Below are 26822 nucleotides of genomic sequence, written 5' to 3'. Positions count from 1 at the left end.
TTTCTTCCTCATACTACTCACCCTGCCTTTCTTTTATGTCTTCCCTATTTTCTTTTTCCTTAATCATTCCAGAGATTCTTGGAGTTGCTCCTTTTTTATTTCATTATTTCATTTAAATTTTTATTTTATTTCACTTGCTCCCAGAATTTATTATGCTATCTTTACCCTCTTCAAGGAGATATTGATTCTTTTTCCTTAATTCAAAGAACTTGACCACTGAGATGGATTTTTTTTTAATTTCTCCTCAGTAAGCTTTTGTCTTAGTCAATCATACTATGTTTTTAATGTGATATCCTTGGTGAAAACATACTCTTTGTCAATCTTTTTCCTCTCAGAATTACCCTTCTCCCTGGAATTGAATGAGATCTGTTTCCCCCAGAAGTAACATCCCATGAGCTGGGAGGGTAATCGTAAAAATTTTTTCAGAGTATCATGGATCATAAGATCATGTATTTAGACCTAGAAGGAACCTTAGAAACATCTAGTTCAAGCTCCTCATTTTGTAGGTGAGGAAAGTTGACTTCTCTTTGACCTGTCTTTAGGTTAATTATTTTATATCAGATTTTGTTCCATCATTTCTTGCTGTCTCACAGGATATTGATTTCTTTAGACTATTTTAGTTTTTAGAAGCTTCTATTTTGGTGGAGGTTTAATACTTTCTCTTCTAAGTTACTTTCTTTTATATATGTTACTTATTCTCCTTTCGCTAATTTTCTTCAGATTTTTAAATTCCCTTTTTATCTCTTGCTTCATTTCTTAGGTATTCATATAGTTTGTAGCAAAACTATTTCCTTTTTTTGTCTCTGCAATTATCATGAAATTATTTCCCACTTCTAGGCTAAATTTTGTTATCACTAGAAAATTTTTATATTGGTTAAGGTCATCTGTCCAATTTAGTTCCTGAGTTGGGGCTTTATGCCAGGGCTAGGTACTACTTCCTGCTGCTCTTTGAATGGGATGGTCAGCCTGCTTTATGCACAAGAACCAAGGTTCCTTTGCTTACTTTCAATACCAGGAGTTAGTCCAGAGTGGGTCTTTAGGACATCTGACATCTCAAACCAGAGCTCTGGGGACCTCAGAGCCCTGAATATCTGAATTATCCTGGTCAATAATTATTGAGCTTGAACTGGATGTTTCTGAGGTTCCTCCTGGGTCTAAATATATGATCCTATAATCCATGATGCTCCAAAAAAATCTTCACAACTCCATGGAATGTTACTTCTGGGGGGAAACAGATCTTATCCAGGCCCAGGGAGAAGGGTAATTCTTTGAAAGCCAAGGATTGGCAATAAGCTTTCAAAGGTCCCCTTTTGTGGGTTTTTGTCCACCCTGAAATTTATTTAGTCCTCCACTCTTGCTGACTACAATTACACAGACTTCACGTGTATCCTATCCGACTGTGATTATTGGGAGGCTGGTGGCTTATTTGCTGTCCTCATGTTGATTGTGCTAATACCTATTGTTCTTGAGCCCCTCTGACTGAATTTTTTATTTTTTATAGTTCTGGGTGGAAGAAGTCATTATTAATATTTTTCATTGGCACTAGACCAAATAATGATATTGAAAGTCAATTTCAGATTTTTCATTATAGATATCTGGGATCTGAACAGTTTTGTTTCTCTTTAGGTAGCCGTATTAGCTGGAATTTCTCATTTAATTCAATTTAGCAAACATTCTCCCTTTGATTTTTTTGACTTTGCTTTTACTAGGAGTCCTATTTATCTGTTTACTCTTTCATTTTCTTTGCCACATCTTAATGTTATTAGCAACCCTTTTACTCTTTCATGATTGATTCTATTACATCCCTTTAGTCATTTTTTTCTCAACTTCTCTTTTCTCTTGAACCTCCATTGCCCCCTCATCTTCATCAGATCTTTCATCTTTCTTGGCCGAAAAAAATGTCTAACTATTTGAGTTCTCTGATTTCATCAGAATCAATTTAAAACCCTTTCACATCTCTTAATCTTTACTTTCTCCAGTCCTTGAGGATGAGGTGTGTCTTCTGTTTGACAAAATTAATCTTCTGTATTTGTGCTTTTGATAGAACTTCTACCTATGAATGAAGAATTAGTAGTCATTCTTAAGAAGACATTGTCAAATTTTTGTTACTATTTCTTATCTTTCTGGTGATAGAAAAATTTCCTTAATTATTTGCATAGCTGGGATCATCAAGACACTATATTATATTTGTATGTATAAAGAGAAACTCCCGTTAAAATTTTTGACTTATTTATATTTTTCTCGTCCTCTAGGTAGAGCATAAATTATAGAGAAAATAATTCAGAAGGAGGAAGACCATATCAAGATGTGTAGCTCTGTTGCTGCCAGATTGTGGTTCTTGACGGATCGTCGAATCAGAGAAGACTACCCTCAACAGGAGATACTACGAGCTCTAAAGGCCAAATGTTGTGAGGAGGAGCTAGACTTTAGAGCTGTGGTGATGGATGAAGTTGTGTTAACAGTCGAGCAGGGGAATTTGGGTAAGAATATGCCAAAAGAAAGTGTAATGATTTTGGTTTCTTTGTGTTAGAGTAATTATTAAGATTATTTAACATTCTTAAAAAAACATTTCAGATTTCCTAATGATAGTTTGTCAACCTTTGAAATAGGCCTCTTTTAAGAACCTTATTAAAAAAAAAACTATTGGAGAGGGGAAGACCCTCAAGGGCTTCTGGCCTGGACTGAAACCTTTGCTATTTTCATTCATGTAAGCCAATCTGGGTCCAAACTGAGACTTAGGAAGGAAAGAATGAGCAATGTTGCCTAGCTGGTCAGCATTGGGGCAGTTCCTACAGTGTACTCACATAGACTGTTTGTTCTTCCATTCTTGAAAAGGACCATGACATCAGGGATGTGATGTCATGACATGCAAGTGAATTTTAAGACTGCAAAATCACCAGCCTCACTTTCTTCTCCAGAGTCATCTAGGTTCAATGACCAGATATAGATCAGGACGACTGGAGATGGTGCTCAAATGGAATGAGCAAATGTTTACTTACTAGAGATTCAAAATAGATTCCTTAAAATAGGGTAGGAAATAATCTGATAATTTTGGAGGAAAATCTAAAATAATATATAAGTTTCTTTTACTTTCTGTCTTTTCCTTTAGTAAATATTCTGCAGGATATTTTTGATCTTTTGACAAAAAGATCAAAAAATTCCAGGACTGAATAGAATCTGCTTGTGTATGTGGACATAGCTTTATCTTTTACTGTTGTTATATTTATTTCCAATGAGTAGAAATTATGAATGCCATGAGTTGATTCATAAGGATTCTTTGCTAGATAATACGTTTCTTTATTCTACATAAGGAGAAGATATATGGAATAGATTTCATACCTTTATGCTTCTCCCATAAGTCAGTTCTTATTAGTTGCCTTTTGAATTTCTGCTTTACCAAAATGTGATTTCCTTTTTGACTTTATTACTAATTTTGTGGATTTTACTTGAGGTAGAGAGTATTGTGTGATGACCAAATGTATTTGAAATTTCTGATAGTTTGTCACAAGCCCTTAGTTTAATGACTAGGATATTAGATAAGTACTTATTTAGGATATTTTTCAAGCCACTGTTGTTTTATGATTTTAGACTTAAAAATGGGAATTTATGGTTCAATACTCACTTCAGTAAAATGGGAAGAGAAACATTATTGAGAATTAATGATATGAAAATTAACATTCTATTTTTGAGAATACTTTTTAATTTTAATTTTGTTTTTAAATTTTTAACCCAGCTACATGCAAAAGCAAATTTCAACATTTACCTCCAGAAGCTTGAGTTTCAAATATTCTCCCTCCCTCCCACCCCACTGCCCCGCATTGAGAAAGCAAGTTACAAAAATGTGTAACCATGAAGCACAATTGAGAATACTTTTAAATTTAGGTATCAATTTACATTTCTTTGTAGACTATTGTATTAAATGACTCATTATCATATAACACTGGTATTAAAGAGATAAGATTTTTGTCTCCATGGAGTATATCAAAAGAACTTTGTAGTTGTCTTTCACTAGAGATATTTAACAATGAAACAAATCCTTACCATTTCACAATTAATTGAAAGATCTCAATAATTCAATATCCCACCATGCTCATTTTACGTTAATTATGGAGTTTGTGTTGTAAAGAGTAACTTTCATATCTCTTGTCTGTATATTGAAATTATCTAAGATTCCTTGAATATAAACAAGATTTTCTCTAACCTTATAAAGAAATTCTTTATTCTTAATATTTTAAGTTCTCATAATTTTCTGTTGTCCTCTTTATAAGATCTTATAAACAGTTCTTTAAATATTTTAATTTTTGATAAATTTTAACATTGATTATATCCCAATGAACAGAGCCAATTTGTGCTTTTTCATTAGAAAAATTTAAGCAAAAGCATTTTACTCTAAAGATTGTTATCAACAGTAGGCATATATATTACTTTCTAACTTTATATAATTTACCATGGTTTTTTAAAAGAAAGGAAGTGTGTTTTAAGCCTAATCATTTGGAACTAACATTGTCAATTTTACTTGACCTGAATTCTGTTTTATAGTGTTGTCTTTATTTATACCAGGGAGGCAGAACATTTTTCTTGCCAAGGACTATTTGAATATTTGTAACATCATTTTTGGTCTATATTAGTCAAACATTTAATTAATTTATCCCTAAAAAGCTACTAAATTTATTGAATTTCAAGTCTTTCCTGTGCCTGTGGTTGCCTTGGTAATACCAGACTAATACAGACTAAGTTCCCTGCCCGGAATTATATGTTTATAGCCATGTTTTGTCATTTTGATCAGCTTTTTTCCCTTTCTGCAGCAGATCATACAAGCTGACATTTTTTTATAATTCTTTGTTTTTGTCATTTCTTTTGGCACAATAACATTACATTTCTCTAACATAATTTGTTTAGCCATTTCTGAATTGAAAGCACATACTTGGTTTCCAGCTTTTTGTCATTACAAATACTATTAATACTTTTTCTGACTTTAACAATTTAGAATTCATATGATATAACGTGAAGAATGATATTCTTTTTTTTTAGGTTTTTTTTTTTTTTTGCAAGGCAAATGGGGTTAAGTGGCTTGCCCAAGGCCACACAGCTAGGTAATTATTAAGTGTCTGAGACCAGATTTGAACCCAGGTACTCCGGACTCCAAGGCTGGTGCTTTATCCACTACACCACCTTAGCTGCCCCGATATCATTCTTATTAATAATTTGGAGCATCTTTTTCTTATGTTATCAATGGTTTTAAAACGATCCTTTTCTTTTTACTGGTTACTTGTTGATGAATAACTTATTCATTTTTAAATTTATATCAATTTCCTATACAGATTTTAGGTATTAGATTCAAAGATTTTTTTCCCCTCTTCATATTTATCTTAGTTTCATTGATTCTGTTTATGTAAAACCCTTTTAGTTTTATATAATCAGAATTGTCTGTTTTCTTTTATTTCTTGCCTAGTTGTGGATTCTTTCCCAACTGCAGTTGTAAAGGACAGAAATTTCTTTTCTTTTCTATTTTTTTAAATAATGTGGCCTATTATGTTTAATTCATTTAACAAATCAGTTTATAGTCTAAACCCAATGTTGCTTTTGGCTGCCATTGCATCCTTTGGCAAGGAGAGAAAATGTTTGCTGATTCAAGTGGTTTCTGGATTCTTCTGATCTCCTTTTGTGGTAATTCATTTATATTGGTTAAACTTTCTTAGGAAATGGTTATAATCTGTCAATATTTTTAAATCTATCCCTTTTTTGGTTTTGTCATTATTTAAATAGTTCAGGATGGAGTTATCTCAAAACAAAGCAATGTCTTTTTCTCAGATTTTTATTCTGAATAGGTATAGTTTAATAATTCCTCAAAAAAGGTTGATACTCTGACTATATGTGTACAACTGATTCAGAAATGACTCCTGCAGACATAACCATTTTTTCCTTCTGTTAGAATATAGATCATAATGATTCCTATATAGTCGTTTCTAGAACTCTAGTGCTTGATAATTCTGTCCCAAGTCTCAATTCTTCTGCAAAATAGACATTCAGATATTTGTAATTGGCTATTGTGTCCTGTTCCCCCCATCATTAGTTTTTCAAATTAAACATCCCCATTTTCTTCTACTGATCCTTGTAGCATCATATAATCATCCTTCACTAACCTGACTTCCCATTTCTAGATGCTTCCAGTTAATCAGTCCTTGATAAAATGTGGTTCCACCCTCTCCTGTTTTCTTCAGCAAATTGCCTTGATATTTATCTCTTCTTTTAATCTTTCCATCATCAAATGGTTCCTTCCTGTTGGCTACAAACATGGTCATCTCTCCACTGCCTTTAAGAAACCTTGCCATCCATTTTAATCCATCTCTCTCTTCTCTTTTTCATAATGAACATCCACAAAAATGGCTAAATTAGGGCCAAATAAAAACTTTTCTAGATTTTTATATCCTTTACAACGTGATCCTACCTTTCCAAGCTTATATATATATATATGTATATATATATATATATATATATATATATATATATATATATATATTACTATTCTGCTTTGTGGCTCATTACACTGGCTGTTGTATCTGTGATGTATTCCCTTAATTTTACCTTTAGAATGGATACCAAGTTTCTTTCTTTCTTTTTTTTTTTTTGCAAGGCAAATGGGGTTAAGTGGCTTGCCCAAGGCCACACAGCTAGGTAATTATTAAGTGTCTGAGACCGGATTTGAACCCAGGTACTCCTGACTCCAGGGCCGGTGCTTTATCCACTGCGCTACCTAGCTGCCCCCCAAGTTTCTTTCAAAACAAAGCTTGACAGAACCAGAAAAACACTGTACACCCTAACAGCAACATGGGGGCGATGATCAACCTTGATGGACTCGCTCATTCCACCAGTGCAACAGTCAGGGACAATTTGGGGCTGTCTGCATTGGAGAATACCATCTGTATCCAGAGAAAGAACTATGGAGTTTGAACAAAGACGAAGGACTATTAACTTTAATTTGGAAAAAAAAACTTATACCTTATTGTGTGATCTTGCTATCTCTTATACTTTATGTTTTCTTCCTTAAGGATGACTATGGAAACAATGTAAAGACTGGCAAATTGCCTTCTGTGGGGGGGGATAAGATTAAGGGAAAAATTGTAAAACTCAAAATAAATAAAATCTTTAAAAAAAACAAAGCTTGAGTCACCTTTACATAAAAATTTTGTTGAACCTCACAGCTGCCTCATGTGCCAACTTCATTATCTTTTATATTTTTTATGTACTTAGTATATATTGTCTCTTCTAGTAGAATACAAGGTTCTTGGAGGCAGTGAATATTATTATTTGGTTTTTTTTCTTTGCTTTGATTTGATTTTTCCTTTGCTTCTACCACAGGGTCTGACACAGCAAATATTTGTTGATTGGTTGATTGGATTCAATGGTTCTTAGCATCTTTTTCCTTTTTTTGATATTCTTCTATCCTTTATTTTTTTGACACAAATCAGAATTCTTCTATCCTTTTTCAGATCCTTTTTGCCCCCTTTGTTTTTCCCCTCCATTCTTTTATAAATAAACTTCATTTTCCAGATAACCTGAAGACGAGGACATATCTTTACTTTCCCTTTTGGAGGGAGACCAGTCTGCACTTTTAAGCATTGATAAAATTCACTTGGCAGAGTAAGAAAGCAGAACATTTTATATTCTAAGCCCTGCTTTCCATACTTGCTGGATTCAGTGTTGTGAACCTTGTTCTTCCTGCTATTTCCTGGGATGATTTCAGTAAAATTGCCTGTGCATTCTTTAACTCAGGAGGTGTTGCTGTCTTCCAACACCTGGATAGCCACACCTACCTCTTGTCTTGGCTAATATTTTATCATTAGCTTATTAAACCTGCCTGATTTTGTCTTACCAATTTCCTTCTGAAATCTTAAGTTGATTATTTTTAAATGATATTTTTTCTTCTCTGGGCTTCAACTTGAGTCCCTCCCTTTTTCCTTCATCTCCTCTAGTTGTACTCTCTTCTTTCTTTTCAGGTTCTTTTCCAGTCATACTCTCCTGTTCTTTTTTTTGTCTTTTCAGCTTTTTAAGCCCATTTCCTCCTTATCTCTAATTTTTTTCCCTTCAACTCTAATGTTTCATTCTTTCCTTAAATCCTACTGAAATCCTCCTCAAATTTAGTCCTTGATCTCCTTTACAATTCTAAATCTTCCAAATTTCCTTTAATTTATTCTTCTCTTCTCTCCTCATGCATGCTTTTCATATAAAAACTTATAATTTAATCTTCTGACAAAGTAATTCATATTAATATTGATTAAAGAAAGCCTAGATTTATCTCAGATATTTTATACTTGGCAAAATAAAAAGAAGTAAAATTAATGAACAAGATAAAGAAAGAACAGTTAAAGAAGAAAATAAAGTCTATATTATAGACTACAAGAGAAGAGAGTCAAGTAGGAGTAGCAGCTTATAACTCTATTCACAGTGTATTAATGTATCTGTTTTCCTATAGCACCACCGATACTTGCCATTTTTCTTTTTTTTGCCAATCATGATAGTGCTTTAATTTGAAATTCTCTGAATAATTTGAAGCACTTTTTCCATGATGATTATGGCTAGCTGGAATGTCTTTTGAGTATTGCCTCTTTATGTTCTTTGGCCATTTATCATATATTATGAATTATTATTAATATCTTATGAATTATGGATAATTAAACAAGGAAACCGATGAGCTCTGAAAGAGCATGTGGAAAAGAGGGAACCTAGGAATAGATGTGACAAGATGATAATTCAATCAACTTAAATCTTAAGAATTGGAGAAGTCATTAGGAGGAGAGAACCGAGAGAACTGTGTTCCTAAAGCTCCAAGAGGAAAGAGTTTCTAGAAGATGATCATTGTTCGTTGCAGCAGATAAGTTGCAAATGGTGATGCCTGAAAAAGAATCTCATCAAATATGACATTTAGGGATAACTGGTAAATTTAGAGAGAGACATTTCAGTTGAATTATGGAGTCAGAACTCCAATTACAAAAGATTGGAGAATGAATGAGAGGAGAAGAAATGGAGTTAATTTTTCCAGGAGTTTGACTGAGTAAATATTACAACTTTCCCCTTTGTGATATTGATAAATTATAGGTTGACATAAGAAATTTAAGCGGGAATTTTGGAGAAGTTTTGCAGAAGTCACAGATAACATGCAAAGGGCAGCAGAAGAAATGCATAAAATATTTGTATAGTATTATGTAATATCAATCCAAATTCTACAGTAGAGCACTGTAAAATACCCATAAAAGAAAAAAATTCAGGCTTCTTCTCTGATAGGAAGAGAGGTAGAAAAAATTTTACACAGATTTTCCAACCTCTGGGGGCACTGCACAGGATGAAAGCTTGAGGGGATGATAGTCTAGTGAAGACTTTAAGCATGAGGAAGACTATTTATGGAGGCATTGGGAACAAATCAGGTTTAAAATTTGATTGGTAGAGGGGGTGAGTGAGGATGCAGGTTACTGAAGAGGATGTTCCATATGGGATCAAGGACACATGTAGAGGGATTGGCCTTGATAAGCCAAAGGACCCTGTGCCTTTTCAGAATTTTGTAGAAAGGTGAGGAATGAGTGGAACTATTAAGTTATTTTGATATTGAGATGAGAAGTAGGGTCTTATGGCCTCACTTGTTTAAATGCTACACATGTTGTTGAGATGTTTGGACATAGCCTGTTCTTTGTGACCCTGTGGGTCATATCACCCCAAAACTGTGCATAGGATTTTCTTGGCAAAGCTGATAGTGGTTTGCAGTGGATTTCAGTGTATTAAGGGAAATAGAGGTTAACTAACTTGCCCAGGATCACCCAGGTAGTGTTTGAACTCAGATCTTCCAGACTCCAGGTCCAGTACTTTATAATGACTAAAGAAGAAATAAAAAAATGTACCATAAAAATAAAAATGATGTAGATCATGGATTACTTTTTTACTTTTATTTTTTCAATTACATGCAAGGAAAAATTTTCTATCTCCCTCCTTCCCCTCCCTCCCCATCCTCCCTATAGTAGAGAATAATCTAGTATAGTTTATTCATGTACAATCATGTTTAACATATTTCCATTTAGTCATGTTGTGAAGAAGAATCAGTGAAAAAGGAACACATTGGATGAGAAAAAGAAAAAAATTTAAGTTTTAAATAGTGAATATAGTATGCTTTGGTCTCACTCAGACTCTATAGTTCTTTCTCTGGATGTGGATGGTATTTTCCATCTCGAGTTTTTTAGAGTTGTCCTTGTGATATAAGCAAACATTTAGTGCTTACTATATGCTAGATGCTGTGTTTGTTGCTTGAAAATTATGGAGGCAGATGCTATTACTATCCCCATTTTACAGATGAGGATACTGAGGCAAAAAAGAGGTAAGTGATTTGCCCAGACTCAAAATTAGTGTGAGGTCAGATTTGAACTCCAGTCTTCCTGATTCTAGAATTGATACTCTATACACTTGTACCACCTAAGTCACTCCCCTCCCCCCTTTGCACTCCTTCACTATTGAGTATAGAATAATGCCTATACTGTTGGAATTGGTTGTTGCATTGGTTAGTTTTGCTAAACTTTTTTCTGTAGGTTTTCCATTTCAATTCTTTTGTTATAAGAGATGACTCTCTTGGGAGGTGTGAAAAAGTAAGAGTTTTTTTAAAATTTAAAAACAAAATAAAACATTGTTTACTTGGGAGCATTTTCATTTGAGTAATTGAGTTGGCAGTCACATTGTAAGGAGTTGGATTGAAGAGAGAGGACCAAGTGTAGGAAATTAGTTAAAACAGCTTTTTCTAGGAGTATATTCTATTTAAGAGCAATAGCATAGATAGTATAAAAACCATGTGCACATAATGTAATAAAAATGATAGTTATTATAGCACTTTAATTTTTACAAAGCACTTTATTCATATTGATTTATTTTATTCTTATAGGAAAGCATAGATATTCTCATTTTACAAATTACCAATTTAGGGTTGATGAAATAAAGTGCTTTCTCATAGGTATATATAACTTAGAGATATCTGAAGCTGATTTAAAGTTCAACTTTTTTGTTTTTAATCTTTGCACATTGCATCTTCAGTTAATAAATAAACATTTATTAAGCACTTTTGTGTGGCAGGTACTAAGCACTGCAAGATACAAAAGAGTCAAAAGACAGCCCCTGCTCTCAGGGAACTCACAGTTTAATGAGGGAGACCAGGAGCAAGCTGTGGATAGGATCAGAAGCAAATATCTAAAAGAGACCAGGCATTGGAATTAAGAAGAGTTAGTTAGGGAAGGCTTCCTCTAAAAGAGAGGTTAGGAAGGTCAGGAATCAAGCAGAGGCAGCATGCAGGAGATGAAGCAGCCAGGAGATCATGGCCACTAGACTGCACTTGTTGGAAAATAAGGGGTAAGAAAACTAGGGAAGAGAAGGCTGGATTCTGAAGGACAAACAGGTGCCAAGTAGTCCATTTTGGATTTGTTTCTGGAGGTGGCAGGAAAATCACTTTAGTGACTGTGACAGAGTATGGATTGGAAAGGAGAGTTATGAGATACTGAGTCTGCAGCCCTGTCAGAAGAGGGTAGCTGCCTGGGAAAGGTATGTGTAATGGTAAAGAGGACAGACTTGGATGTGGGGGGAAAGGAAGAGAGGAGAGGTAGTGAGGAAGCCAGAGTGGCTCCTGAGTTAAGAGCCTGGAAGGAGGAGGTACTAAAAACCTACCCTGTGCTGGGCACTGGGGAAAGAAAGAAAAAACTCTAATCTGAAGGAAATTACATTCTTTTGAGGAAAAACAATTTATACATTTACATAAGCATTCAGGAAACGCCTGTCTAGATTTCTCCTTCCCACTCTCCTGAGTACTGACTTCCTTCCAGGAAGGTCTCAGTCATAATTCATATCATTCAAGGATAGACTCTGGCTTTCTTATCTTATTTTTCCTGACCAACCTCTTGACCATTCTTTTATGGGCATTCTCTCTTTGCGTCCCTCCTCTTCTAGTTTCCCTTTATTTGTTGTCTTGTCCTATTACTCCTTGAAGGTAAGGACTCTTGATTGCTTGTATATTTGTATTATCTCCTGTGCTTAGTATAGTGCCAGGCATGTAACAAGAGTTTAATAAATGCCCATCAAAAATAAATACTGGGTGGTTAAATATCAGGTGGTTTGCAAGGGAGAGTCCTAGGAATTAGGAGGATCAGGAATGGTACTTGGAAGGTGGTGCTTGAGATGCATCTTGAAGGAAATAAGGATTACTATGAAGTGGAGCTAAGGGAGAGGGGAATATATTCCAGGGGAGAGACAGTCATGTGAAGACAGGAAGAGAGGAGATGGATTGTGATATGTGGAAACAGCTGAAGAGTATTAGTCTGTCTAGATTATAAAGTTTAAAAAAAGTGGATTGTTTAGTGAAATTGTAAATGTGGGTTTGGACCATGTGAGGAAGGGGTTTAAAAGTCAGACAAAGGAGTTAATATTTTATTTGAGCGGGAGCCACTGGAATATCTGAAAAGGAGAATGATTGGTCAGATTTGTGCTCAAGAAAAAATCTCTTTGGCAGATGTGTACAAATAGATTGAAATGGATAGACTTGACAGGGAGACCAGTTGGAAGCCAGTTGAAAGAAGTACATTGAGAGCCTGTACCAGAATGGCTAACTATGTGAGTAAAGAGGTATCAGATGTGAGAGATGTTGTGGACAAAAATGGCAAGACCTGGCAACTGATTAGCTTTATGGAATGTGATAGAAATAGAAAGGAGGTGAGAATAATGCCAAAATTATGAAATTGAAAGGTTAAAGAATCCTGGTGCCTGCATCAGAAATAGAGAAATTCAGCAAAGGAATAAATTCATAATTTTGAAAGGGACCATCTAGCCCAAACCATATACAAAAGTAAATCCACTGTAGGGTACAGAACAAATGGTTTTCCTATATCTGCTGGAAAAATCTGTCCAAGGAAATTTTTCTCTCTTTTAGACATGTTGAAATGATCAGTAGACAGTTGATGAAGTTGGACCTCCACAGAGAGACTGGGACTGGATAGATCTGAGTAATGTGTTGATTGTTCTTTTTACCTCGAAGACAAAAAGAGCATGTTGGCTGATCAGACCAAAATGAACTCAGAAGACAGATCAGGCATAAATAACTCATATGAACATTTAAAATGGAGATTTCTCTAAATTTATATTTGTTTCTTTCTTTTGAGTTACTGCTTCTGCTTTACTCATATAGCACAGCACCTTCTTTGATGTTGACATGCCATGCTATGACCATATGTCACTGTTCCCATGTGTCAGTGGATTTCAAAAGTTTTTCAGGTCTGGGTTGTAGTAGTTGGCTAATTAGGGGCTCTTAAACTTTATTTTGTGATTCTTTGATACTACTTTTGTGCCTGAGTAAATTATTTTTACACCTGAACATTTTTTTTCACATGTCTAAAATGATGGTATTAAACTGTCTGCTGAACTCTAAAATCTCTTTATTGAATTCTGTGATGTAATTTTACATGTTTTGATAAATAACTTTCATACATTGCTGTGATCAAAAAAATATCATCTGGTAACTAATTTTGTGGGGAAGAGCCATTGGTTGTGGACAAAAAAAAAGACAGGATCTGCAAGTTTTTTCAGTGTGATGGCACCGTTACTGAATAAATCTCATGCTCTACTATAATAGTCTTTGAGAAATACAGGGTCATTCTATGCTCAAATGAAATGATGGATTTGAAATTTATTGAATTTTATTGTTTTTCCTTATGTTGTCTCTGCTCACTTCTTCCTGTCCATGTACTATTTCTTTCTAATTTTTTTCTAAAGATTTCATGTTTTGTAGGAGCAGAAGACTTTTTTTTAGGGTTTTTTTTTTTTTTGTAAGGCAAACGGGGTTAAGTGGTTTGCCCAAGGCCACACAGCTAGGTAATTATTAAGTATCTGAGACCAGATTTGAACCCAGGTACTCCTGACTCCAGTGCTGGTGCTTTATCCACTATGCCACCTAGCCGCCCTAGCAGAAGACTTTTTAAAGAAAATGATAAGCATAAGCTCTTTTTATTAGTTCAACCTAGGTTGGTTAATAGACCAAATACATTTTGTTAACTGTTTTAGAATTCTACTTAAACTCCTATGATTTGAGTGGATTGGCCTTAAAGAAAAGCTGAGAGGCTGGGGCTTTTGATAATTGCAACCTTTTAGGGAGTGAAATTAAGTACATAAAATTTGCCCAAAACTTTTATACTCACTTTTTAAAAGAATGTGGTATTGTAGAGTTTTATAAATGTGCTAAGGAGCAGAATGTTATAGTGATTGCAAAACATATTTTTACTTTAAATTCATTTTCTATCTTATATTTGCATATTTTGTCTGCTTTATTTTTGATCCTGAAAAGATTTCATCTAGTCTGGCCCCTTCATTTTGTAGGTAATAAAACTTATACTTTGAAAAATCAAGATTTATTGGGCAACAGTCTTCTATAGGGGTGGGGAAGTTTTTTCTGTCAAAAGACCATTTGCATAATTATAGCATCATTCACCAGCTATATTTGGTCAAATATTTAATTAGTTCACCTGTTAAAAATTCCTAGATTTATTGATTTTTGCATCCTGCCTGCACTTGCTATGGCAGTGCCAGACCAAATGACTTTATACCTCCTTCCCTGCCCTCCACCCCAGCCCTTGTTCTGTGTTGTGGCAGAGTTCATTAAAACCCCCCTCTCATGACTATTCTAGGTTTTCTTGATGGCTACTCATTATCAACTTTGTCCTATTTTTCATGTGCCATTTCTTTGAGGTTGCTTTCAACTTTTTTCCTGACGTCTGAGAGTTGTTAGTAATTTTGTTTAGTTGTCTAGTACTGAAATTCTCAATTCTCCATGTTATTGGGGGAAAAAACTATTAGATATTAGGAATGTACCTCAAATAAAGGCATTACCTATATGTAAAGTTTTCTCTTTTAGAGCTAGGATAATGGGAATAATTGAATATTACAAATGTTTCATTTTATTTAGAATTTTAGGGTTTGGGAAGAAGAGATTAACTCTGTTAATTCAGAGGTACTACCTAGTGAATTTGGGCATTCAGATGGCACAGTAGTTAGAGCCTGGAGTGAGAAGACTTGAGTTCAAATGCATCTTCAAATACTTACTTGCTTTGTTACCCTGTGCAAGTCACTTTTCTTTTTTTGCTTGTTTCCTCAAAAGTCTGTAAAATGAGCTGGGGAAGGAAATTTCAAATCATTTCAGTATATTTGCCAAGAAAAACCCAAATGGGGTCATGAAGAATCAACACAACTGAATAACATCACCTATTAACATTTTTTTAAAAGTTTTGTTTAAGCAATCAAACTGCTATTAGAGATTTCTTATTTCATTGAACAGGCCAGATTTGTTAGAATCACTTATGGTTTTACAATTTTAGGTTTATTTATTTATTTAGTTAGTTAGTTTTTGCAAGTCAGTGGGATCAAGTGGCTAGCCCAAGGCCACATAGTTAGGTAATAAGTGTCTGAGGCCAGATTTGAATTCAGGTACTCCTGACTCCAGGGCCAGTGCTCTATCCACTGCACCACCTAGCTGCCCCAAGAATTACTTGTGTTTTTAAAAGACCCTATTTATCCTAATAGCAATATATATATAATGGTGTTTGACTTCACCTGTACTGCAATTGTAAATATGCTGAGACATTCTCTCCAAAGCTCAACCAGCTACAAGCTGACTGTGGAACTTTTAGTTAACTGTTTCTTTTTTTTTTTTTTTTTTTGGCACATGGGGTTAAGTGGCTTGCCTAAAGGCCACACAGCTAGGTAATTATTAAGTGTCTGAGGTCAGATTTGAACTCAGGTACACCTGACTCCAGGGCCAGTGCTCTATCCACTGCGCCACCTAGCCGCCCCTAGTTAACCATTTCAAGTTTAACAGTTATGAAGGACTTAAGTTTAACTTGGAATGATTTAAAAACAAAATGTGATTTAAAAAATTAGACATAACAGGTAATGCTTAGTTGTTGTTTTTTTAACTCTAGTTAGAAAGCTACAGATATTGGGAATAATCTAATCTGTTACTCTCCATAAATATAGCCTATTAACTAGCTTTTTTATTAATTAGATTAAAAAATAAAAATTTCAAGGAGCTTATACTTAGAGTAAAAGAGAAAGTGTGTATATATAACTTGCTTTTGATGTATTGTAGGGAAAATATTCAGTGTTGTTACCAATATTTTATTTTCCTAAATAATTATTGAAAAATTATTTCTACTCATCATAACATGCTATACTATTCTACTGATCTGTCCTTTTTAAATTTTCACTTATTTTAGAAGGAAAAAACAATGCACGGAACAGTTAACCATTCTATTAATGATACTTCTATTCCTAGTTACTATAAAATGATGGATTTCCATGAAACTGATTTTTTTTTCTTGCCATGAGTGGCATTGTTTTCTTCTTTTAATTTCTTCAACTTTTTATTTTGCCTTAGCTTCAAGTTTTGCCTATAAGATTGCTAATACCATTCAGGAGGAGGAAAGCAGTAATTGGTTAGAGTAATAACATTTGTTCTTCTGGGGGTAATGTAGGAAGTATAAATCCAAGGAGAGACCAGGACTCTGGGTTGGTCTTCAGAAACTTAGTATTGTACTGTGGTAGAAATGATTGTGGAAAGAATCATCAGGTAAGTCTTGAGATTCTTACTATTTGAGTAGCTTCCTGTGTGTATGTCTTTGTTATTGTTTTCCTTTGGGGTGTGTGTTTATTGTAGGTATAAATTTTGTGATTGCCTGAAATCTTTAGATAAATTGTATATCTAGAGAGTTTGTATGATGATTGTTGCAAGGCCAATGTTAACCTTAATAACATTACTTGAAGTCTCCCCTCTGTCAGAGTTTGGGGGATATTGGTAATCAGATGTCTTAAGAGCTTGACTGTGTGTGTGTGTCTGTGTGTCTGTGTGTCTGTGTCTGTGTGTGTACAAACATACTGACATACTGGCCTTTTGGGATATTAGAAGCTCAGGATATGAGGTGAATATTTTTTCTGTTTCAAAAGCAACAAGAGGTTTCTGCTACCATAGTATTTGTTTATTTGTTTTAGAGCAATAGGGTTAAGGGAATTGCCCAAGGTCATACAGCTAGGCAATTATTAACTGTATGAGGTCAGATTTGAACTCAGGTCTTCCTGACACCAGGGTTGGTGCTCTATGCACTGTGCCACATAGTTGCCCCTACCATAGTCTTTTAAAATAAGATGTTTAAGGCTCTATTTCCCCCCCTAACTAATATGATCTGCAGATTCCCAGTGGTCTCCAAGATCCTTCCAGTGGGTCTTTGAGGTCAGATCTGTTTCATAATAATATCAAGAAGTTATTTGCTTATTGAAATATTGTTCACTTTTCCAATTAAATAATTGTGTGAGGCTGGATTTTCTTCTTATTCTTCAACCAAAAATATTGCAGCATATTGAATGTAGAAGCAGATATGAGAATCCAGCTGTCTTATATTAAGCTAAACATTAAAGAGATTTGCAAAAATATGTAAACCAATGCCATTCTTCTCAATTTTTTTTATTTTTGGAAAGTAGATATTTTTCATAAAAATATTTCATTTATGTTTAACATATAGTAAATTATTACTTTTTCAAAAATAAATGTTTTTAAATAAATTTTAATTTGTAATGTGGTCAATATCAATAGATATAATTTATGTAAAACAGGGTCTTTGAACTCGGGTCCTCCTGACTCCAGGGCTGGTACTCTATCTACTGCACCACCTAACTGCCCATATGGGTCTCTATAGCCAAACAGCTGATGATCAGAATTCTTTTAACCTCAATATTACTATATTTGTAGTTTTTATTATGAAGGGATTTATTTTTGAGAGCACTGGGTTTTGGGGGTTTTGTTTTAAATTTTGTCAGTTTTTCAGTAAAAGTCTTTGTCTACTGCCTGATAATGGCATGGAGATTAGTTTAGGTTTTGGAAAACTGAGCAGAATGCAAACTCTTGACAGCTTTTGAATTTAGGCCAAGTGACAAGGCTTAAATTTGTTGTACAAAGACTAAACAGGTACAAGAAGCTTATCAACAGATATGAGAGTGACTCATATTTGTTTGGGTTTTTTTTTTTTTACCAAAATGGGCTCTTTTACCATATTAAAATGCACAATAGCCCTTAGTCCCATGCAACCTTTTTTGGCTTTCACAGTGACAGTAGTAGAAAAAATATTTATAATTGGAAGGAACCCTAAACGTCATTGATTTCAACCCTTCATTTAAGGAAAATGAGAAGCAGAAATGTTAAGTGAATTGACTAAGATCATACAGGTTGTAAATAGAGCAGTAATTTGAACCAAAGTCTTAATTCCAGATTTTTCTACTATTTTGTGCTACATTTCATTCAACAGGGGAAATATAATTGGATATACTGAACTCCTGAATTCTGGATAATTTGAACCCATTGGGGACTTTTCAATGATTCAGTTATTTCTGACTTTTTGTGACCCCATTTGAAGTTTTCTTGAAATGATTTACCATTTTTTCTGCTCATTTTACAGATGAAGAAACTGAGTAACACTGGGTTAAGTGATTTGTCCAGGGTCACATACCTTATAAGTGTCTGAGGCCAGATTTAAACTTGGGAAGGTGAATCTTCCCAATTCCAGGCCTGGTTCTCTATATAGCCAACACCTAGTTGCCTCACTTGGGAACTTTCATTCTCAAAATATTCTAGATTCTAATTGACTGAGGTCCATGGTTGTACTAAGCTGAGCCTGACAACTGCCTACTCCTTCCTTACACCCTAAATGTGTGTGTGTCTATCTGCCTTATTGTTTATTCCTTTTCTTCTACTGAACTGCTTGCACCTTGTTGCTTAGCATTACAGTTTTAAACTCTTATAATGTGCCATTTTATGCTTCAAAAACTAACAAGGTACAGTGAAATAATAATCATATTAACATTTTTGCTGTGATTAAAATAAGAAAAAGCAAAAGTTATAGGTAAATAAACGAACAATGTTGTATGCTCCTCATGGAGAGCTACACTAAACATAATTTCATGGGAGTTTTTTTTTTTAGGTTTTTTTTTTTGCAAGGCAAATGGGGTTAAGTGGCTTGCCCAAGGCCACACAGCTAGGTAATTATTAAGTGTCTGATACCGGATTTGAACCCAGGTACTCCTGACTCCAGGCCGATGCTTCATCCACTGTGCCACCTAGCTGCCCCTCATGGGAGTTTTGATATCTCATTTCAAAGTGTTCATAATGAACAAGCAGAATATTAGTAATCTAGTAGTAATTTAAATGTTATCTTCTGCAGAAAGTAGAGGAATTCTGTAAAGAATTTATAAGGTTACCCAAGGCTTTCTTAGTCTTTTTTTTTTTTTTTGCAGGGCAATAGGGTTAAGTAACTTGCCCAAGGCCACACAGCTAGATAATTATTAAGTGTCTGAGGCCAGATTTGAACCCAGGTACTCCTGACTCCAGGGCTGGTGTTCTATCCACTGTGACACCTAGCTGCCCCATGGCTTTGTTAGTCAACTCAGTGTCTTCAATGAAAGGAACATGTGGGAAGACAGAGAAAATCATGCTGGAAAATATGATTTGGAGTTAACAATAACTTCTTAAAAACAATTTAGAATATGCAGTGTGTAGCAAGCAAAAAAACAAAAATGAAGTGTATGCTTTCTTATGAAAACATAAGAATTGGGAGACTAGAAGTTATTTCAGAATCAGCTATTTTAGTGCACTCTGATCATTAATTGGTTAAAGCAAAGATCAAAGCAAGCACCAGTTGGAACAAAGCATAAAGACAATGTGTGAGATAAACCCATCAACATAACCTCTTATATCAATCTGTTGACTTGGAAAAAAAGTCATTAAACAAAAAATAAAGACAAGGATTCTTATTTTTTACTGAAGTTTAATACTAGACAAGCATGAAGAATGTTAAGAACCTGTGTTGTTTGTTGATTTTTAAAATGTTAATTTTTTAAATTTTTATTTTTATCATAGACTTTTTCTCTCATAAATACCTCTCAAGCTCCAAATTTTGTTTCAAACAAATTTAAAGAGAAATACTGGACAAAGTAATCAAATCTCATTCTGATGATATACATGACATTCCCACATTTTCCCATCTCTGTTGTTCTATTTTCATAGATTTTTTTGAAACCAAGATTGTGCATTAGAATTAATGTTTTTGTTTACAATGTTGCCTTTTGGTGTTGTTTTTGTTTACATTATTGAAGTTGTATGTACTCCCAACATTTCCCTCTGTATCATTTTGTACAAATCTTTCCAGGTTTCTCTGTACTGTTTTTGTTTTTTTTAACTAGGTGCTTTGCTAAGCACTTTATAACTATCATCTCATTTGATACTCAGCATAACCCAGCAAGGTAGGTAATATTATTATCCCCATTTTGCAATTAGGAAACTGATGCAAAGAAGTTTAAAAAGTGGCTTGCTTTTTTCAAGGATCACACAGCTGCTAAGTGGCTTAGGCTAGATTTGAATCCAGGTCTTTTTGACTCCAGGTCTAGACTTCTATTCACTGCACCACCTAGCTATCCAATTATCTTTAAAAAAAAAAAAAGGGTAGCAACAAGAATGATAGTTTAGTTAGTGTGCGATGAAAATCTGTTGAATTAAACTGGTATATTGAAGTAGCTTAAAGCTGACAAAAGCAGAGAACCATACATTTTCCAGCAATGGAAGTATGAGACCAAGAACAAAACCTTGTTTCTCTTCCTTGAGAAAAATAATAATAATAATGAAGATGATGATAATAATAATAATAGTGATAATTATACTAATTTTCATGATTTGGAGAAATTGTTCTATATAATTACTGATCATTTAGAATTATCCATCTCCTTTAACCATTTGTTTACGAATCTTGGTTTTATATTTGTGTCTCTATATCTTAGACATCAGGCTTTTATGATATTTAATGCAAAGATATTTTCCCTCACCATACTATTTTTACCACTTAATTCTAGCTATATTGGTTTTATATGTGAAAAAGCTTTTTCAGTTTTATATATATAGGGATAGGTTTTTTGTCTTTTGCAATAGTCTTTATTTCTTGCTTGGTCATGAATTTTTATCTTAACCATAGTTATACTTTATTTTTTCCCCTCCTGAAGTCATCTTTTATTTTTTTGGTTCATTTAGAACAAACATATTGTGTTGGTATATATTTTAAGGTGCTTTTCTAAACTGAAATAATGGCAAACTGCAAGTTTTTTCATTATTCTCTGTTTTTTCCTAAATTAATTATTGTATTATCCATAAATAATTAAAATTTTACTTTATTTTTGCCAGTGTTTATATGTTAAATTTTTCTCTCTTGCCTTATTAGTAATATTTTGAAAACAGCAATGGGAAGAGGTATCCTTTGCTTTATCGTCATAATGAGAAAATTAATTTTTTTTAACATTTCAGATACTACTATTTGTTATATACCAAGGGAAGTTAGTTGCTATTAAATACAATTCCCACATTTCACAGATGAGAAAATTGAGAGACTTAGAAAGGTTAAGTGACTTTCCTAGGTCCATACAAACTAGTTAAAAATGTATTTGAGGAGGCCAGAGCCAAGATGGCGACAGGATAAGAGCCTTTCTTAGGTGCTCACTCTCTCTAATATTTCAAAACTCTCATAAAATAATAATTCTAACTAAATTTTTGAGAGACAGAACCCACAGAAAGCTCCAGTGAGGTAATTCTCCAGACCAAGGCAACCTGGAAAATAGTGGAAAGGCTCCACTCCAAGGGGTTAGAGGAGTGGCTCACCAGAGTGAAGGAACTTCAGCCTCCCAGAGGCAGCCCCAGGGTGCCTGGCAGCCATGGCTCACGGCAGCAGGGACAGTTTCCTGGTCTATACCCCAGGGAGCACTGGGCACAACTTGGAAGATCAGCAGGGGGACCTCTGCCAGAGCAAGTTAGTGAAGCCCAGTCCTCAGGGCACTCAGCGAGCAGCTTGGCCATGGCAGCCCAGGCCCAGATCCAGGAAACAGAAGCAGGAGGAGCCGGTAAGCAGGAACCCCCAGGCAACTGAGCCTTGAGTGCTGAGCGCACCAAAGGTAGGGGAGTGGAGAGAGACCTCCAAGGTCTGTCCTATGCACCTGGAACAGGACTCTGGGACTCTGACCACATTCAGATCCTGATCGCAGTCTGGACCCTACATAGAACAGCAGGGCCCCCACCCACCCACCTCAGTCCTGTGACAAAGGGGTGTACTTGTGGTCATTCACAGACCATGAGGGAAGACAGAGCCTCACACACACTGAGATCCCTGTTTGGGGGGGTGCCCCAATAATACTCAAAAGCTCAGGAAGCACCCCAAGACCAGGCACAGACTGGGGAAATGAGTAAACAGAGAAAAAAGAGGAACACCATTGAGAAATACATTGTCTATGATCCCAAGAAGGGTTAAAATACTTAATCTGAAGATGAGGAAGTACAAGCTCCTGCATCTAAAGACTGCAAAAAAAAAATGGAAATTGGGCTCAGGCTATTACAGAGCTCAAAAAAGATTTTGAAAATCAAGTAAGGGAGATAGAAGAAAAATTGGGGAAAGAAATGAGAGATGCAGTAAAATACATGAAAACAAAGTCAGCAGCTTAGTCAAGGAGATCCCAAAAAATGCTGAAGAAAATAACATGTTAAAAACCAGCATAAGTCAAATGGATAAAATAGTTCAAAAAGTTATTAAGGAGAAGAATGCTTTTAAAAAGTAGAATTGACTAGATGGAAAAAGAGATAAGAAAGCTCCCTGAGGAAAACAAATCCTTCAGATGCAGAATGGAGCTAAAGGAAACTGCTGGCTTTATGAGAAGTCAAGATACAATACTTCAAAACCAAAAGAATGAAAAATTAGAAGAAAATGTGAAACATCTCATTGAAAAAATAACTGATCTGGAAAACAGATTCAGGAAAGGTAATTTGAAAATTATTGGGATACCTGAAAGTCATGATCAGGAAAAGAGCCTTGACATTTTTTTCCAGTTGTTTTTTAAGTTTTTTTTGCAAGGCAATGGGGTTAAGTGGCTTGCCCAAGGCCACACAGCTCGGTAATTATTAAGTGTGAGGCTGGATTTGAACTCAGGTACTCCTGACTCCAGGGCCGGTACTCTATCCACTGCACCTCCTAGCCACCCTCACCTTGACATCATTTTTATTATTAAAGATTTTGAGTTTTACAATTTTCCACCCAGTCTTATTTCCTTACCCCCCCCCCCCCACGGAAAATAATCTGTCAGTCTTTACTTTGTTTCCGTATTGTATATTGATCCAAATTGAGTCTGAGGAGAGAGAAATCATATCCTTAAAGAAGAAACAAAATAGTATAAGAGATAACAAGATCAGACAATAAGATATCAGGTTTTTTTCTAAATTAAAGGGACTAGTCCTGGAACTTTGTTCAAACTCCATAGCTCTTTATCTGGATACAGATGGTATTCTCCATTGCAGACAGCCCAAAATTATCCCCGATTGTTGTACTGATTTAATGAGCAAGTCCATGTTGCCCATGTTGCTGTTAGGATGTACAGTGTTTTTCTGGTTCTGCTCATCTCACTCAGCATTAGTTCATGCAAGTCCTTTCAGACTTCCCTGAAATTCCATCCCTCCTGGTTTCTAATAGAACAATAGTGTTCCATGACATACATATACCACAGTTTGTTAAGCCATTCCTCAATTGAAGGACATTTACTTGATTTCCAATTCTTTGCCACCATAAACAGGGCTGCTATGAATATTTTTGCACAAGTGATGTTTTTACCCTTTTTCATCATCTCTTCAGGTGCATATAGACCCAGTAGTGGTATTGCTGGATCAAAGGGTATGCTCATTTTTGTTGCCCTTTGGGTATAGTTCCAAATTTCTCTCCAGAACGGTTGGGTGAGTTCACAGCTCCACCAACAGTGCAACAGTGTCCCTGATTTCCTACAACCCTTCCAACAATGATCATTATCCTTTCTTGTCATATTGGCCAATCTGAGAGGTGTGAGGTGTGAGGTGGTACCTCAAAGAAGCTTTAATTTGCATTTCTCTAATAATTAATCATTTAGAGAAATTTTTTCATATGGCTATGGATTGCTTTGATCTCCTTATCTATAAATTGCCTTTGCATATCCTTTGACCATTTGTCAATTGGGGAATGACTTTTTTTTTTAAAAAATATGACTCAGTTCTCTGTATATTTTAGAAATGAGTCCTTTGCCTTGACATCATTTTTAAAGAATTCCTACAGGAATTGCCTAGAAGCAGAGGGCAAAATAGAAATTGAGGGAATCCATCGATCTCCCCTGGAAAGAGATCCAGAAATAAACAACCCCCAGGAATATTATAGTCAAGATCCAGAACTTCCAAGTCAAAGAGAAAATATTGCAAGCAGCCAGACGGACAAAATTCAAATATCATGGAGCTGCAGTCAGGATCACACAGGACTTAGCAGCAACTACATTAAGGGCTCATAAGGCTTGGAATATAATATTCCAGAAGGCAAAAGAGCTTGGAATTCAACCGAGAATCAAACACTCAGCAAAACTTGATGTCCTCTTCCAGGGAAAAAGATGGACTTTCAGTGAACCGGGGGATTTCAGATGTTCTTGTTAAAATGGCCAGAGCTGAACAAAAAGTTTGATCTTCAAATACAGGACTCAGGTGAAGCATAGAGAGTAGAGGAGAAGGGTAAAATATGAGGGACTTAATGATGATGAACTACATAAATTCCTGTATAGAAAAACGATACTGTTAATTCTCATAAGAAACATCTCATTTAATAGAGCAGGTAGAATAAGCTTTTATGGATGAAGCACAGGAGAGAGCTGAATTAGAAGATATATTGTAAAAATGGAGTCAGTGGCTAAAAGGGAAATGTAATAAGAATAAGAGAAACAAGAGGTGGAATAGTCTAAGATATTTCATATAATAAGTTTTTTTTATTACAATGAGCTATTGCAATGATATGGAAGGGGGGAAGATGAGAGGGAATGAGGGAACCTTCGCTCTCATCAGAGGTTGCTAGGAGAAGAAATAGCATATATACTCAATGGGTTATAGACATCTACAGTAAAAGGGAAAGAAGGATGATGGGGGAGGGGGGGATGTGAGTGATGGAGGAGAGGGTGGACTGTGGGGGAGAGTGGCCAGAAATAACATATTTTCTTTTTCTACTTCTTGCAAGGGGCTGGGATTGGATGGCCTGTCTGGGAACACAGGGCCGGTTGGTTGCTGGGCCTTAGGGGTGGTATGTGGGCTCTGGGCCTCTTGGCCCCAGGGCTGGTGATCAGTCTGCTGCACCACTCAGCTAGCCTACAGTACATTGAAGAAGAGGGACAGAGTGAAAGGATAGAGAAAATGTAGTATATGGTAGTGGGGAAGTATGAATGGAGGGAGTTGCAATCAGCAATGGCAACAGTGGAAAAATATGGAAGTAGCTTTTGTGATGGACTTATCCTAAAGAATATGATCCACTGGTGATAGAGCTGGTGGTGTTGGAACACAGACTGAAGCACATTTTTTATTGCTGTTATTTTTTTTCTACTTTTTTTGATTTTTGCAGGGCAATGGGGTTGGGGTGACTTGCCCAGGGTCACACAGCTGGGTGATTGTTGGATGTCTGAGGCCAGATTTGAGTTTGGGTGCTCCCAACTGCAGGGCTGGTGCTCTGTCCACTGTGCTACCTAGCTGCACCTATCATTATTATTATTATTATTTATTTTAATTTTAATTTTTTTCTTTCCTTTATTGCTCATGCGTTTTGGGGGGGAGGGGGTATTATGTTTACTCTTAAACAAAAATATTTTAGTAATGTATAACAAACATCATTTGTACAAAAATAAAAATAAATATAATGAAAATGTATTTGAGACAGGAATTTAAACTGGGTCTTCTTGACTCCAAGCCCAGCATTCTATACTCTGAGCCATACAGCTGTCACCTAGCTCCTGAAGTAACAGTGGAGGAATTGAGAAAAGAATCCCTTTAGCTCTAATCCCTTCAGCTCTAATTTGATACTACAATACTAACCCCATAAGTCTGTTTTGAGTTTTGTTCGGTGACTCAGAAGTGATCCATTTTTGACTTTCACCCATACTCATGTGATATGTTTTTTTTTTTAATTTTTATTTATTTTTTTGGATTTTTCAAGGCAATGGGGTTAAGTGGCTTGCCCAAGGCCACACGGCTAGGTAATTATCAAGTGTCTGAGGTCACATTTGAACCCAGGTACTCCTGACTCCAAGACCGGTGCTCTATTCACTGCGCCACCTAGCCGCCCTGTGATATATGTTTTTGACAAGAAAACATCACACCAAACCCATGACTGAAGAAGATGGGTAACTAAAGGGAAGGAAACCCAGCATTGTTCCTCCATCTTCCCACCCCCAATTTAGAAGAACACTTCTAAATCAATAATCATTGCTTGGAGGTGTCTCTCATATTCCCTTGTGCAATTTTAATTAGCGTATATTTGACATATTCCTTTGTTGATTCAGGTTGTTGGAGTTTGGTAATTATGCTTTAAGGCAATTTATTCCATTTTATGTTAGTCATATATACTTTTGAACTAAAGAATATGTGTTTGACTCATTAAAACAAAATACAACTTCAAAACTTCTAGTCTCATTTCTCCCCCAGTTTATCCTAATATCTCTATTTCTTTCATTCCAGCTAAATTGACATATAGTAAGTAGCCTATATTATCTAGACAGGCTCATCAGCATCACTGAAGGCAATAAATTTCTTTCATAGTATGAACTCTGTGAAATTTTCAAATTTGGTCAGCAAGGAGGCTGTCTGTAGATGTGTTGAAGGATGGTTGTGTCTTAACACATAACTAAACTTGGAGACACATTCTGACCTTATT

The 26822-nt window shown here is 35.3% G+C and overlaps 1 protein-coding gene across 8 annotated transcripts in view; it reads left to right on the top strand.

Annotated features, from left to right (window-relative positions):
• Positions 1–26822, top strand: part of RIMKLB (ribosomal modification protein rimK like family member B) — an 85582-nt gene that overhangs the window by 9247 nt on the left and 49513 nt on the right. For all 8 annotated transcript variants that reach the window (XR_012470171.1, XM_074194411.1, XM_074194406.1 and 5 more), the window contains exon 2: positions 2253–2480. Coding sequence is in view for 7 of the 8 variants with exons in the window: in XM_074194411.1 (XP_074050512.1) it covers positions 2306–2480 (175 nt within the window). In the remaining variant the exon portion in view is untranslated. The remainder of the gene's footprint in view (positions 1–2252; positions 2481–26822) is intronic.

Source organism: Macrotis lagotis, chromosome 7 (genome assembly GCF_037893015.1).
Source record: "Macrotis lagotis isolate mMagLag1 chromosome 7, bilby.v1.9.chrom.fasta, whole genome shotgun sequence".
NCBI classification, from domain to species: domain Eukaryota; kingdom Metazoa; phylum Chordata; class Mammalia; order Peramelemorphia; family Peramelidae; genus Macrotis; species Macrotis lagotis.
Note: the sequence above shows the minus strand (reverse complement) of the source record. Positions and strands in the feature narration are given on the sequence as shown.